Below are 16,172 nucleotides of genomic sequence, written 5' to 3' on the forward strand. Positions count from 1 at the left end.
TTCGAAAACTCCTTGATCCGCGCCTGATCTCAAATGATTGGAAATGTGCTATATTCATTTTCCGCGGGGGGGGGGGGGGGGGGCTTAGCCCCCCTGAAACGCCCTATCAGGCGCTGCCCTGGACCCGCTGGGCTGCCCCTCAGACCCCTCGTAAAAAAAAAAAAATCACTAAATTACTGGACTCGGAGTTTGATCAAAAGCGGGTGCTACTGCAGCTGCGCCTGCTCGCTAAGTTTATTTTTTACGACAGAATCTGACAAAATTATACCCGCTAATATTATTAATTTTTCAGTATGTAGCATATTCCGTGGAGATCTCTATCTTCTAGGGCTCGATACCAGTATCATATATACCCGCGTACATAGGGACGAATGTTCTTTTACAAAATTGATTTTTTATTAGAACACACTTGCTTGTTACATTTCAGTCTACCTCGGGAATAATCAATTGTTCTGTGTATAAATAACTGTGAATCCTTCGCAAAGTTGGGCGAACTCTTTTGGAAATCGGCATCCAGGCGTGATTCGCCGGGAGTTTTGGCTCATATAAGATGATAAATGTCTATAATGTTTATTTTATTGTTACACTCACAGCCCTATAGGCTACAACAACTGAAAAAGGGAAATTGATTTTGGTTATGTTACAGAAAGGTCTACCAAAATCTATAGCAAGTTACCGATTGGTTCCAAAAAGTGATGCATTTTGGTAACGGATTGGTCCCAAATATGCCGAAACGCAATCACAGAGAAAAAAAAAATCCTTGACGTAAACCTTTGAAGCTTGAAAGGCTTTGCCAAGCAAAGGCTTCCTTGCTAGGACACACTATTCAAATTCATTTAATGATTCGTAGGTAACACAAACTAGCCATATCATGATCGTAGTGGAGTTTATTTAACGGGAACGGAGATCAAGATATCACTGTCTTGATTTTCCATATTATAAACGCAAAAACTAAAAATTGAGACGTATATACGAAGATCATTTGAAGATATATTAGAAGCCTTAGGCGATCTTCTGGCTATTATTTATTATAAGACTAGACATGCCCCTGTGGTCCGATATCACAGAGACCTATATTTAGTATATAGGTCTCTGGATATCAGTGGTTGTTCCCATGGAAATAAATCTTTTACAGTATTTGTGACCTAATTCAATTACATGGTTTCTGATTTTTCGATGTGTAATATTTGTGGTTGGCCCGACTTGATGTAAACAACGCCTTTATCTATGCCTGTGGTTAGACATATAATTAATTGATAGTTGCATCGGGAGTGATATCACGCCAGTGATTTTAAGGCACAACTAACCGATAGGCACACTTATCTTCAAAAGATAACATTAAAATAGTTTTAACATTGAAGCATATCTTATACTATTTTTAATTAAAGATCGCATTATCCTTATAATATTATCTAATGATTACAGCCACACTCTCCCTTTTAATATGCCTAACGTAATGCAGTCAACAACGCACCTGTCTTATCGACTAGTTTACCTTCCGACTCAGGTAAGATGACACAATTAGCATGAATCCAAAATGGCGTCGTTGACCAAACAACAATAAAACAGGTAAGGTTATATAGAGAGCTGATTATCGGACCAATCAACGATTATTTCATAGTTATAGTAAGATTAAAAAGTTCATTATAATTTGGTTCAATGAATTTGAAATACCTTATAATATACCTGTGATTACACGGTGAATGCAATCACATATTATGATCCATCGGGATTTATTTTTTCAAAAACCGGAAGTGTAGAATATTGTGTGTATTCAAATGTCTCTCTAGTATCTATAAAGCTTCCATACATGTGGAGTGCGTGGGCTTAAAACATAGATGTGTATTGTATAATTATTGAATTAATTAAGATGGACACACCTGTCATGTCGGGTACCTATCTCGTAAATTACCGATGACGTAGTGTTGTGTGTGTCCGATTGTGTTTTAACTTGTTTCGCCTATGCATGGGAGGGGTACTTCATATCCCTATACACCCTATACATATAATATTAATATATTTGTAAAGTTTGGATATTGGTTTAATTAGCTTTCTCTCCCCACCCCCGTTCCCAGCTTGTACCCTGGTGTAAACTTGCACACAGGTATATATAATACATACTCGCCTTGCATAAATTGCCCATCATCCACTCAGTACTTTATATAATCTCTGAATCACGGTTCGACGTCAATCTCAGTCTTGAATGACTTATCATACTTGATATATGGTGACGTTTTCCCATAAATGAAATTTATCTTTTCACGATTATCTATATATGGGTAAATTAGTAATCCAGATGATTACATATAATTTATATGTAAGTTTACATACATGTTACATAATTATCATTAACGGTAACATAAACCTTTAGGGCAGAGACATATACGTGTACATTGTATATATGTATGAATTAAGACATAAAGAATTGGACAAAAGACAAAGAACAGCAGAACAAAAACAAAACACATGCATATAAAAAGAGCTACAGAGAAAGGAAGAGAGAAAAAGAGAGAGAAGAGAGAAGAGAGAAAAATCAATACAATGTACACGTATATGTCTCTGTTTAGGGTTAACAATATAAGTATAAATATCGTATATATATCAACATGGCCACAATTACATCTTTCTTGTATATATGTATCTTGTAGAGTGAAGTGGGTTCTGATTATTAGTCGGGGCACACTTCAGATTACACAAATAATTAGAACGTATATTCATAGCCTGCTTACACTGCTCTCCGGCAGGGTGTGAAGTCCCTCCCATTGTCGATAGTGTAGCTACCTGGCCAGTCTCCTTCATTCCAACCACTTACTTATATTATATATACAATATATGTTTACATAAGTCTGTGTTCAAACTGACAATGCTTAAATTTAAACATTTCTTAATTGGTATGACTACCTGCGGATCATAGCCAGGGGTTAATCATTTATGTCCATCTTCACTTTTGCATCTCTGGAATAATAATTATGTCATCGTAAATTCAAAGGCATACATGTACAACCTACCTGGTACAATACATATAGGATTTGTGTCAGAAAAAACCCAAACGCTTAAAGCTGATGCTTCTTTTTTTCAAGATCGATACAGATAATTAAATTCAAAGCCAGTCATTTTAATGCACAACCTTGAAATTGGTTTGATGGACATCAAGAACTGTGTATGTGTAATTATATATATAGCCCATTTTCTTTGCCATGTAGAGATCGACCTTGCATGCACGTACACAGTTTTTCTCAACCATTCAGTGTAAAACAAGTTTTTCAGACCCCAGACTCTTTTTGTTGCACAACTTTGGACATTTTAAATAAAAAGATATGTGGTTACGTAGAAAGACAGGCTAATTAAACCTAACGATTATTTTGTATCTTAGTTGCATGAGCAATATTTTTGACATATACAAGTGGACATTTATTGATATGGCCGAAGCTGAATTATTTAAAAGATAATTGATATTTTAATAAAAATTTGAAATTTATGGTACATGTACATTTTATGTGTAAAATTTTTTTTTTTTTAATTTATAAACCAAAAGTCTGACCTCACATGTATCTCACCTCCATATCCCCCTCTCTTCCCTGTCTTTTCCATCACCCTCAACCCCCCCCCCCCCCCCTTTTTTTTCTCTCTTCCTTTCTCTGTAGCTCTTTATATGTGTTTTGTTTTTGTATGTCTCGAGTCTGAATGTAAGGTTGGTTGGATCCAACATAATTATAGTTTGATCAGTTAAACTGTTCAAATGAGAAAATGAAGGAAATTGTTGAGCGAATAATTATATATAATTGTACTTGTGAAATGTAACCTGTTGTTGTTTATCGTGCAAAATGTTTAAAATATAAACTAAAAAGAAATATAAAAAAATTTATTTCTCCGTGATTTTTGGGAATCTGAGATTAGACAGAGTCCGGTCTAGATCTGTCATTGTACAATCCTCTTGTACAGCTCTTAGTCTATGTATTGGGACTTGTCAAAATTTTAAAAATGTTATTTCTATTTACAGTGAGAGTTACCCGGATTACTTAGCTAATTGTAGCAGCATGCTGATAACTTTACCTGATATCACCTGATGGACATGGTGTGGGATAAAATCCTACTGTGTGTTTGTGCCCTCCTTCTTATGGAGGGCACAAGGGCCAATACATGTAAGTACTTTACACTGACTGTATACAGTCAGACGAAACCTAGCAATATAGGCAGGTACGGGAGCACAGCTAAATCTGCGCTATATTGGCAGGCTTGGTTATACAGTCAAATCTGACCACGCATATAGGAAAAAAATTAAACAAAAGAGACATACCTGCCTTACCTGGCCACAAAAACTGTAAACACATAAAAAAAATGAGTGACAAATCTTGTGAATGGTGAAACAAAAGATTGTTGTCCAAGGATACAATTTCCGGTTTTCCTGTTCAATTTTCGTCTAACTGTTCTCTTAATCCTTACCGCGTCTTTATATATTCTTTGTAATTTGACCTTAGATAACTGGCCATTCGTTGAATACCCTGTATTCCTCAAATTAAGATTTGTCCCCTTCTCTTCATATTCATATAGCATATATACGTAACTACCTATATTTGTCGAACAAACTGGTCACCCGACAAATTTTTTACCTGTGTCACACATGGATGCGTCGGGCCCCGCAGTACTGCTTTATAGATCTTGTTCAGTGTATATACAGGTGTTACGAATGTAGGTGGTAATAAGTAACTAATCAGCTTCTATGTTTGAAGACTAAATTTTATTTTATTTTTCAAATGAAATTTTTTATACATTTTCACATCCTGAATTCCTCAATTATGGAGATTTTTCTAGAAAACCACATATCAATAGACAAAATTATCTCGCTCATTTACATGACAAGTGTCAGCGGTGAAGGCACAACCCTCTCAAACACCCGATTTCTCATTGTAAGTGCTCTCTATGTAAATCTGGACTTTGGGATTGTATAGATTTATTCTAAATACATATGTATATTTAACAAAAAGACAATATTTATGACTTGAGACAAGTGTACTTAAGCAACAGATATATGAAATAGAGAGATGTATATTTTCATTCAAGACACTTCTTTGGAAAATGCAAAGATTAAACACATACTGTTAAAATTTGTTTAGCTAAAATATTCAGAAATTTTTACCATAACCTGGTAGAAGTCAAAATGAAACTGTGAAGCCGACACTTACTATACATATCAGAGAACATTGATGGCATCATATTACTTGATCAATGATATCCCATGACAATTTTGAGTAAATATTGATGATGTGTGATAATCATAATAATGTCTTTGATTGGCAGAATGATTATGATAACATGTTTTTTATTGGTAGATTGATTATAATAATTTAATTTTGCTTGTAACAAGCATTTTCATTGGCTCAAAAAATTATGTTATCATATCATAACATAAATAATGACTGTGACGTCAGCGGAGTAATTGTTGTTCACGGCATTTTGTATTTATCGATGTGTTTTTAAATATCTGGAGCAAAATATACATGTTAAACTTAATGAAAATGTTTCTTATTGTTCTTAATTAAATTATAAGGGTTAACTGTAATATTTTTTTTACGTTATTGAGCAATAACACAAAAAACTGGGGTGTACTCTTTTCATAAACCGCTTCGCGGTTTATTCAGAGTACACCCCAGTTTTTTGTGTTATTGCTCAATAACGTAAAAAAATATTACAGTTAACCCTTAAATAACATGTTTTTGATTGGTAGATTGATTATGATAATATGTTTTTGATTGGTAGATTGATTTTAATAACATGTTTTTGATTGGTAGATTGATTATAATAACATGTTTTTGATTGGTAGAACAATTTTAGTGACTTGTTTTGATTGGTAGAACAATTATAATAACTTGTTTTTGATTGATAAATTGATTATAATAACTTTTTTTTGGTTTTTGATCGGTAGATAACATGGAGAAATGTGATTTCGCTGGCTTCTTGGATGTTCCGCAGGGAGCCCCAGTCGTCGTGGATGGAGGCATTCTCATAAACACAGTGGTTCCCAACCCCTGTAGCATTGTGTTCCGTGCCACGAACCCCGAACATATCCTTACCATAGACATGACAATATTGAACCTCATTGACTGTTCCATCACTCTAAACTTCATCTACGGCACAGAAATAGTATGTCATGTATTTAGTATATCTTTATATACACAGAAATAGTATGTCATGTATTTAGAATATCTTTATATACACAGAAATAGTATGTCATGTATTTAGTATATCTTTATATATACAGAAATAGTATGTCATGTATTTAGTATATCTTTATATATACAGAAATAGTATTTCATGTATTTAGTATATCTTTATATACACAGAAATAGTATGTCATGTATTTAGTATATCTTTATATACACAGAAATAGTATGTCATATATTTAGTATATCTTTATATACACAGAAATAGTATGTCATGTATTTAGAATATCTTTATATACACAGAAATAGTATGTCATGTATTTAGTATATCTTTATATACACAGAAATAGTATGTCATATATTTAGTATATCTTTATATACACAGAAATAGTATGTCATATATTTAGTATATCTTTATATACACAGAAATAGTATGTCATATATTTAGTATATCTTTATATACAAGGCATACATATCATTATATTTACCATTGTATGGCACTGCCACTATATAACCCTACCAATTCAGTTGCGAATTCACCAGCCTATGAACTGCCAACAGGAAGTGATCTCTGCTACTGGTAAGCGCGGGAAATTTGAATTTGAAAATTTCAAAACAAAAATCGCATGACAAATAAAAAATCACAGATGGTAAATATAAGAATTGAACGGCTTTCAGTTGGCATTCATAGTCAATATGAATTCCAACTGGACAGAGGCAAATTCAACATGAAGCGCTAGTTTTTTACGTGCAGCAAATTAGGGAGAATCAATGTCAGGATCATAGATTGCCGGTTTTCCATCATTTCATAAATATATGAAACAAGGCATCAAGATTTTTGGAATTCCTCATTGGGGGAAACTTGGGTCGGTATTCAGTTCCTAATATATAAGCAGGAAGAAAAACACTGATTACTTTAAACTTTATGCATCTCCAGAGGTTAAAATGACCTCCAAAATACAAGCATTTGTAGTATGTTATTACAGTCAAATTATAGCATAGTTACAAAAATATGTTCTTTTAGCAAATGATTATATTTGTAGCTTTTGGAATGTTAAAGCAAGAATCAAGCACATAATTTGGTTTTGTTTTGCAGAATACATTTCGGTGTGGAACTAAGAACCCCGGAGAAATATACACCAATTCTCGGCAGGTGACTGTGAACTTTATCCGAGGAGCCAACCCCTCCTCCTACAAATTCCAGTTCCTCCTCACCAGTACAAAACGTCAGTAAAATTTTACGTATTTTCTTGCGAAAAAAAATCTCATAAAGTTTTTAGGTCACTTGAGACAAAGTCTCAACAGACCTCTTGTAATCGCCTTTTTTCCGTTGTGTGACGTGCATCAGTAAACAAATTTACATTTTGTCGTGTATTAGTAACAATTCACATTTTCAACCTCTGAACCAATTTCAATGAAATTTGGCATTTTATATTGGGAAATCACATTTTTGAACATTTTTTTGTTGAATTTCCATTGGAAGTAAAAAATAAATTGAGTATGGAATCAGTATGGCATGGCAGTTTGATGGTATGCACATAATTGGCCCTTACTGTTCCTCAGGGGCTGATTTGTAGGGCCAAAATTAGTCAAATTGACGGAAGTATATATAAGAACTAAGGTGATCGTTAAGGCCTAATGTTATTCTGTTAAACCTTAGGTTTCCATATTTCAAGACTTATTCCTTAAATCTCCTGAAACTATAAAACTATTCTACCTTACATTAATATGAATGTTGTGGTATATTTCTACATGTATATTGCACCGAATGAAAATAGCTTTAGTCCTTCCATGGATTAGCATGGCTGATGTATTACAGCCACAAATCAAACCATACTGTTTGAGTTTTCTAAAAAGAGCTTAGTTTGCACTTTTTGTAAAGTACATGTACACATGTAATTGTTGTGTTGCTCTAGTTAAAATTTTCTCTTCCTTTAATTGTCAAACCAGGACCGCAAGGATGTAGGTGACCTCTGACCTTTTTCAATGTAGCTATGTTGATTTTCAAACCCCCTTTGTTTATTCAATTCATTCGCATTTTCCTAAGTTTGTGAACTTTGAAGTGGTATTTTTTTCCTGTTCATGCATCCTGTGAAAATTACGTGTGATATTTAAGTCCTTCCTTGTACAAATGTCTGTTTTCTATCTAGATACTGTGCAGTTGTTTTGCTAACGTACATTTAACATTTAGGAGTAAAATAAAAAAAAAAAAAACAAGCAAAAAAACTATTACTTCAGATCTTCATAATCATGATCTGACTACACATTGGCTGATTATGATATTGAGTAAAATTTATCAGGCTCGATTTTATCGACATTCCATGATTAACTTATTAGAAAATTCCTTAAAGTGTACCTTGAATTATATGGTTACTAATTATTAGATAAAGTTGTAAAATTAAGTATTGTGAAGAAATTATGTGAAAATGTTGTTTTCAAGATAAGTGTGATTTCGTTGTTTTGTGTAAGAGAAGTTTATAAATTAAACTATAGATTGACAATATAAAAATAGCAATATCAGATAAATATAATCTATTTGAATATTCATCGCTGTAATCTTTGACAGACTGGTAAAATGGCCAGATTTAATGGTTTAAATCTTGGGACAGATAAGGCAGTTTTAGATGAAGCTTTTGATAGCTTCTAATGTTCAAGCAAACAAATTTAGTTCAAATACTAAAATTCATTCAAATTGAAAATATCAAAAATCATTCGCTGTAAAAATATTTAAAAAAAATCACAGGAAAAATATCAAAAATAATTCAAAGTGAAAATATTAAAAATCATTCACAGGGAAAATATAAAAATTATTCACAGTGAAAATATTAAAAATCTTGAGTGAAAATATTAAAAATCATTCAGAGCACATTTTAACATCAAAGTAAAGCGTTGTTGGATTTAAGAGAAAACATTATTTTTTAGAATATTTCTTTAAATTCTATAATGGTTTCTTTCTAAGGAATTTCCTTTAAGTTGAAGAATGTTGCTGAAACTGCCCAAGTACTGGTTCATATAGATATTGCCAGTGAAGGTTAACAAAATAAACAACTGCATAGTAGTAAATTAAACTGATGCATGTGCCTTTGTTTGCCGCTTTCATACTGTTTGTTGTGATGTGAATACCCTATATTTATTGATGGTTTCATCAATAATTCATTTCACATTCATGCTCCACACATGTTGAACAACACAAATTGAAAAGTGTCCAGTACATGTACTGCTAAAATCCTATATATATGCCTTCATCCACTTGTGACCGAACACCTAATATTCTAGTTTGCCTGTCACAACAAACATGTTTGATTGGAGCATTTTCTATGATTCCTTATATTACCGGGTGTGATGGACATCTTCCTTGGCCTTTCGTGAGGGTTTCTTCCTCGAATTTTTATTTCTGATTTTGTGATATACACGTATATATCTTGTAGATGATAATATTCAATTTATAGTTAAATTGTATTATTTTTTTTATGTTAAAACTTTGGGGATGTTGGTGTGCTTGTCGATTTACCCCGTAAAGAAAATTTATATGTGTGTCAATTTGAAAATTTCTTAACTAAAGATTACTCAAGTATTATTATCTATGATATTAAATTTTGATTTGCTTGTTTACATTTTTCATGTTATATTTAGTAAGCAGTAAGATGCAAACTTGCAAATTCTCACTCATGAAATAAGAAGAATCAGTACATTGGTTTGATAAGATTTGATTATCATTTGCCATAATAAAGATATTGGCTGACTGTTTTAAAACCTGACAAAGGCATAATTTCATGTATATACATTTCTCCCGATAGAAAATGAGTAATTTCAGTTCACCAAAGTCAAACTGAACTTCAGCTATATGATCTTGATGATAGCGTTAGGGATATATAGCCATTTGACCTTTTTTCTTTTGAACCAGAATTGGACAACTAAATATAATTAGTTTTAGGAAAAATTTGACAGAAGCATATGGTTCTGAGAGGCAGATTCTAAAATAGGAAAAGTATTTTTGAAGTAGCTTAAGACTGCTTTGCCATAATTACAGAAATATCCAGTGAGCAATACAGGCCCCATGAGCCTCTTGTATTTAATTATATTAAACTGGAAACTCTTAAATGTTGAAAATATTACGTTTTCTTTTGGTTGTAACGAGATTGTTCTGCTGGTTGTGCATTAATTTCTGAAATAGTTTGGATTACTACTATATAATGAAGTGGAGCATCAGAAATTTTTATTTTTGTTTTACAGCCATTCCAATCATCCCTGATGACAACGCCAACCCGTCTGAGGTAGGCTTGATTGTGGGGATAGTAACCGGGGTCTTCTGCCTGCTTCTCTTCATCGCTATATTGGCCGTATGCTGCCACAGACGTGCCCAGAAGGCTAAAATCCTGTACAAGGCGAACCAGACGAAGCAACCTTTGGATCAGCAAGGGAGAGCACCCTCCACTGTAGGGTTTACAAATAATGCTGTACAAAACGGCTACGCTCATGAGTCATCCCCGAGAGCTAAAACAAAGTTATTATCAGAGACGGATGGCTCCAGCAGCCCTCGTCAAAAGACTCTTAACTTCCACTCCAGTACAAAATCTGAGGACAGTAGGAACGTTCAAGGAAAACAAAACGGTACTAGAAGTGAGTTCCAGGATGATGACGACACTTACGATAAGACAGAAGATATGAAAAGACCTCCCAAATCACCATTCTTGTCGGCATTATCATCAAACTCAAAGTTCAAAGCTTCAAAAACATCGAATAACAGAGATGCAGACGAAAGGGAGAAGAGGATTTCGTCATCCTCTTCATTAGGGTCCTCTGGAGTATCCCGCGACTCCCCACCTCCCCTTCCTATTGTGCCTGTGTCTAAATCTCCGACTAATAAAAGGCGGACTCATGCCAGTATCCGCAGGGCATATCGGACAGCTTCCTCCTCTGAGGAGGAGTTTAATCAAATGGCTAATGCTAGCGCCCAAAGGGACGACAGTGGCCCCTCATCCACAGAGACGGCTAACAATAGGGAGATTCAGAAAATAAATACTAAACATTCTCTCAAACCTGACAAGAACAAGAAAAAAGGGAACAAGAAAGACATGAAACTGGAGAATTACGAACCCACATCTGGAAACTTTCAGAAAAACACAGCAAGGGCTAGCAAAAGAGCCCAGAAATCGCCACGCCTTGGAAACCGTAGTGAAGGGTTCGGTCACCGGAGGAAAAGGAGTGATGGTCGTAGTGACGGAGAAGAGTCTAGACCTGGAACGCCAACCAGCATGTACGATTTAGAGTCACTACCTCGTAAGTATTGCCGATCAACATGTACGATTTAGTCACTACCTCGTAAATATTGTCGATCAACATTTACAATTTAGTCACTACCTTGTAAGTATTGCCGATCAACATATACGATTTTGTCACTACCTCGTAAGTATTGCCGATCAACATGTTCAATTTAGTCACGACCTTGTAAGTATTGTCGATCAACATGAACAATTTTGTCACTACCTCGTAAGTATTGTCGATCAACATGTACAATTTAGTCACGACCTTGTAAGTATTGTCGATCAACATGAACAATTTAGTCACGACCTTGTAAGTATTGTCGATCAACATGAACAATTTTGTCACTACCTCGTAAGTATTGTCGATCAACATGTACAATTTAGTCACGACCTTGTAAGTATTGCCGATCAACATGTACGATTTAGTCACTACCTTGTAAGTATTACTGCTCAACATGTACGATTTAGTCACTACCTTGTAAGTATTGCAGATCAATATGTACGATTTAATCACTACCTCGTAAGTATTGCCGATCAACACGTACGATTTAGTCACTACCTCGTAAGTATTGCCGATCAACATGTACAATTTAGTCACTACCTCGTAAGTATTGCCGATCGACATGTACGATTTAGTTACTGCCTCGTAAGTATTGTTGATCAACATGTACAATTTAGTCACTACCTCGTAAGTATTGCCGATCAACATGTACGATTTAGTTACTGCCTCGTAAGTATTGTTGATCAACATGTACGATTTAGTTTCTACCTGTTATCCGCAACCAGAGTTTACAACATTTATAGACACAAACTCTGTGATTATTTGAAAGTAGCACTCAGATCTTCCACAGAACTAAGTTAGAATGAAGCCTGTCAAATCAATCCAGCCAGATCTTAACGATGACTTTTTTCTGTTTTCCCAGCTCTTACACGATCGTCCTCCCGCCAGTCTCTCTATGCTTCACGTTCTTCCCTCTACCGACGGCGGGGCAGGAAAGGATCATATGCGGAGTCAGTTGCATCAACTAACTATATCCGTGATGACATGGAAGTTGGGCGGCACTCTCGTTCTTACTCTCAGGACTATGATGATGATGATGAGACTGATGGAGGTTATGAACGACCAATCAGTCGTCATGAAAGAGAGAGAGTGTTCCGCTCGATGGGTGAACTTGGAAGGGAGACAAAAGAACGATCAACGCAGACACTGCGGGAGACTGCCACACAGACCGGAATGGACCAGTCGGTTATTATGCAGCCGAAACGTGTGGTCAAGAAAAAGAAAAGATCCAAGTCAATGTCGGCTGTGGGGACACAAACGACCAAGGGTTCGAAGAAGGCAGAGAAACCTGAGACAGAAACTGAAGACAACTTAGGAGAAACCTAAACCTAAACCCAAGCCCAAACCTCGAAAGTCTATGAACTCTCTCAGTGCCGTCTCTGCAGTAGAAGATTCTGATGATGGTAAGAAGAAGAAAAAGAAGAAAAAACGAGCGAAATCTCGTGAGGATTTGTCCCATGCTGATAGACCTGCTCTACCACCAGAAGAACAACAGCCAGATACACAGGTTCCAGGTCAGCCCTACCTCCAGTATAATATGCCCCCAGGAGCAATGCCTGTACAAATGGTCCCTGGTGGGTACCCTGGGGCCGGTGTCCCAGTACAGGGCTATCCTTCTGGGTACCCGGGTGTCACAGCACCATATAGTGTCAATCCACAGACTGGCTACATAATGGCACCACAGCCAGGACATGTCCCACAGCCAGGACAACACGTCCCACAGCCAGGACAACACGTCCCACAGCCTGGACAACACGTCCCACAGCCAGGACAACACGTCCCACAGCCAGGACAACACGTCCCACAGCCTGGACAACATGTCCCACAGCCAGGACAACATTTTTCACAGTCTGGACAACAAGTCCCACATCCAGGTCATCACGTCCCACAACCAGGACAGCATGTGCCACCACAGTCAGCACACATTCCTGGTAAACCTCGCAAGTCCAACTGGGACATGCTATGTGCAATGACGGATGGCGACAACCAGCAGAAACCGGCAGCCATGACTGAGACCGGATCTTTAGCTAGTTCAGTATTCACATACAACCCTCCCTCACATATAGGTCATCCCGGCATTCCTGTCGTTCAAGGTCACCCACAGCAGCCTGGCGTTGTTAACCAGGCATACTCGAATGTGGCCTTCCCTCCTGGAATGGCTGCTGTGCCGCAGGCAGAGACAATGCCACGTGTGCCACCATCATACATGGATGCAATAAACATGGACACCATGTCTGGCCCACCATCATCCGGACCACATTCCAATCAGTCTGGGTCGTTATCCCAGTCCGGCAGTGATACCGGATTTCCTGTTCTCCATAATGACACAACCAACCTCCTGCCCAAGAAGTCGTCCTGGGAGGTTTTGAAGGAAATCACAGACGGTCAAAAAAATGAAAGTGTCGTGTGATGTTTTACTGTTAATGTATATTTGTTTATCAGTGTGTTCTAGCCTAGAGAGTAAGTTATTTGTATGAAGGTTTTACTATGTAGCCTTGCTCAAGCTCTACTGTATGCACAGTATTTGGTAGTGGGAGACGTGATACTTGTATAAGTGCTTGGCTTATCAAGACTTCAATGCCTCATTACTGTCAACTATCAATTTAATCATCAATTTTTTTTCTGCGGGCTACCTTATTTATGTTATTAGACTGGCCTTTCGTCCATGGTATGTCCGTTTGTTAGTCAAGCCCATAACACTCCTTGTTATTGCTATTTCTCGAAAGTGTTGACAAGATCTTGGTTATGTTCAGTATGAGGTCAAGTTCAGCAGGCTGCATTTTGAGCCCGATTGGATATTCAAGATGGCTGCCAAATCGCCATTTTGGATTTTTGATACCATTATTTCTGTTAACAAATCTTGAAGCTTTATGTTCATATTAAGTATAAAAACAACTGAAAATACAGACGAGATATTTAACTATAATTCTAACTCAAAATTGATAAAAAGAAGTCAAAGTACACTCAAAATAAAGTTTAAATTTACATGAAGTAAAAGAAATAGACCAGGGGTTTCAAATGTTGTGCATGACAAATTTTGAACTGTTATTCGTTTTTCAAGATGGTTGACAACCACCATTTTAGATTTTGACGTTTGAAGTAATTTACTGCTGTTGTTCAGTAAATAGCAATGGGATGTTTATGAACTAATATTCAGTATAAGTCCCAGTTGTGTTGGACTCTTTGTGGATTTGCAGCTATTTTGGTTTTGTCATAATGAAGCAAGAACTTCAATATAACTTGAGAGTGTGGCTTCTATAGTTAGTTCACCGCCATATTGTGGACGTATCTATTGCTGGAGACAAAATCAGAGGATCTGTGTGTTTTAATAAAAGGTTGATTTTGCTAGAAACATGTTGGAAAGGTACAGAACGTACAAAAGGTACACAATGTACGAAAGGTACACAATGTACAATACAGATGTGTAACTGATTATTATACCAGTGTCTGAGATGTCATGTTACTTATTTCACTCGTGCCATAGCTATATGTTAATTTCTCGGCCCACCCTCATCATGTTGGGCTATTCAAATCGTCCTGTGTCCGTGGTCCATACGATCGTCTGTAAACAATTATTGTTAACGTTATTTCTCGAAAAGTGCTGGAAGAATATTCCTCAAATTTTACATGAAGGTTCCCCTTGTTCAATAGTTGTGCCTGTTCAATTTTGATTTTGATCATGAAATCAATATGGCTGGCACACAGCCTTCTTGGATTTTGACAATTGAAGTTTGTTATTGCTATTTATTGAAAGGTACTTGAGGGCTATTTCTCAAACTTTACATATAAGTTTCCCTGGTTCCCTTGTTGTGCTTATTCAGTTTTGAGTCTGATCGGGAAAACAAAATGGCAGGTAGGCGCCATCTTGGATTTTGACAGTTTAAGTTATTCTTAGATCTTTCTTAGATTTCCTATGAGGGTCTTCCATGTTATCAAATTTTTGAGAGGAAAAAAGGGAAATGTAGAGAAAAGTTTAGTCTTAAACTAAAAAAGATTATACAATGGTGGGTGCTAAGATCCCTATGGGATCTCTTGTTTTGTAAATGCAAATTTTTTATGGGAATAAATTAATTTAAATCTTGGTGGTGCCAAAAACATCACTTTAATCAAAACAAGCTTTAAGATATTATTAAGATTCTGTATTTTTCATAACAATACGTGTGTATTGCAAGGTTCTGAAATTTTTCTTAGTTTATTTATTTTGTGTAAAATTAATATAACAGCAGCATGTCAGCATGGGTTTGAATTGGTATGAATTGAAGTTGATGTTTTGATAAAACACTAACATGTAGTATTACATTTGGTGTATTAATAACATCGTCATTCCCAGATACAATTGCTACTCTGAAGTTGTCGTGTTATAAGAGGTTCATCAACAGTTACAATCATTTCATACAAACTTAATAAAACCTATAGTAATTAGAATTATTCACAATTAAATTATTTAGGATCTTGTTATAATGATTCAAAGAAAAAGATTTGCATGAAATTGTATTAGATCAAATTGTCTCTGGTCCATTGTCTGTTTGTAAACAGTTGTGGTTTTAGCCATTTCATGAGAAACATATTCTCGCTTTTCCTATGTACAGTTGTTTGCCAAAAGTAAGTTCCCAAAATCTAATTCTACCATATACTATATGGTAGCTATATATATAGTAGTCTTATTGAATAAAGTTTTTAATGAAT

General features: G+C 35.8%; 1 protein-coding gene across 1 annotated transcript; it reads left to right on the top strand.

The window, feature by feature from the left end:
• Nucleotides 1–1,506: 1,506 nt before the first annotated feature.
• On the top strand, nt 1,507–16,172 carry LOC117330969. Its single transcript, XM_033889560.1, is given in 7 exon segments — nt 1,507–1,569; nt 4,001–4,142; nt 5,924–6,141; nt 7,258–7,387; nt 10,395–11,441; nt 12,349–12,810; nt 12,812–16,172. Coding segments are annotated over 6 exon segments (3,012 nt in total). The 5' UTR covers nt 1,507–1,569; nt 4,001–4,072; the 3' UTR covers nt 13,897–16,172.

The sequence above is a fragment of the Pecten maximus genome, chromosome 7 (genome assembly GCF_902652985.1).
Source record: "Pecten maximus chromosome 7, xPecMax1.1, whole genome shotgun sequence".
Lineage (NCBI taxonomy): Eukaryota > Metazoa > Mollusca > Bivalvia > Pectinida > Pectinidae > Pecten > Pecten maximus.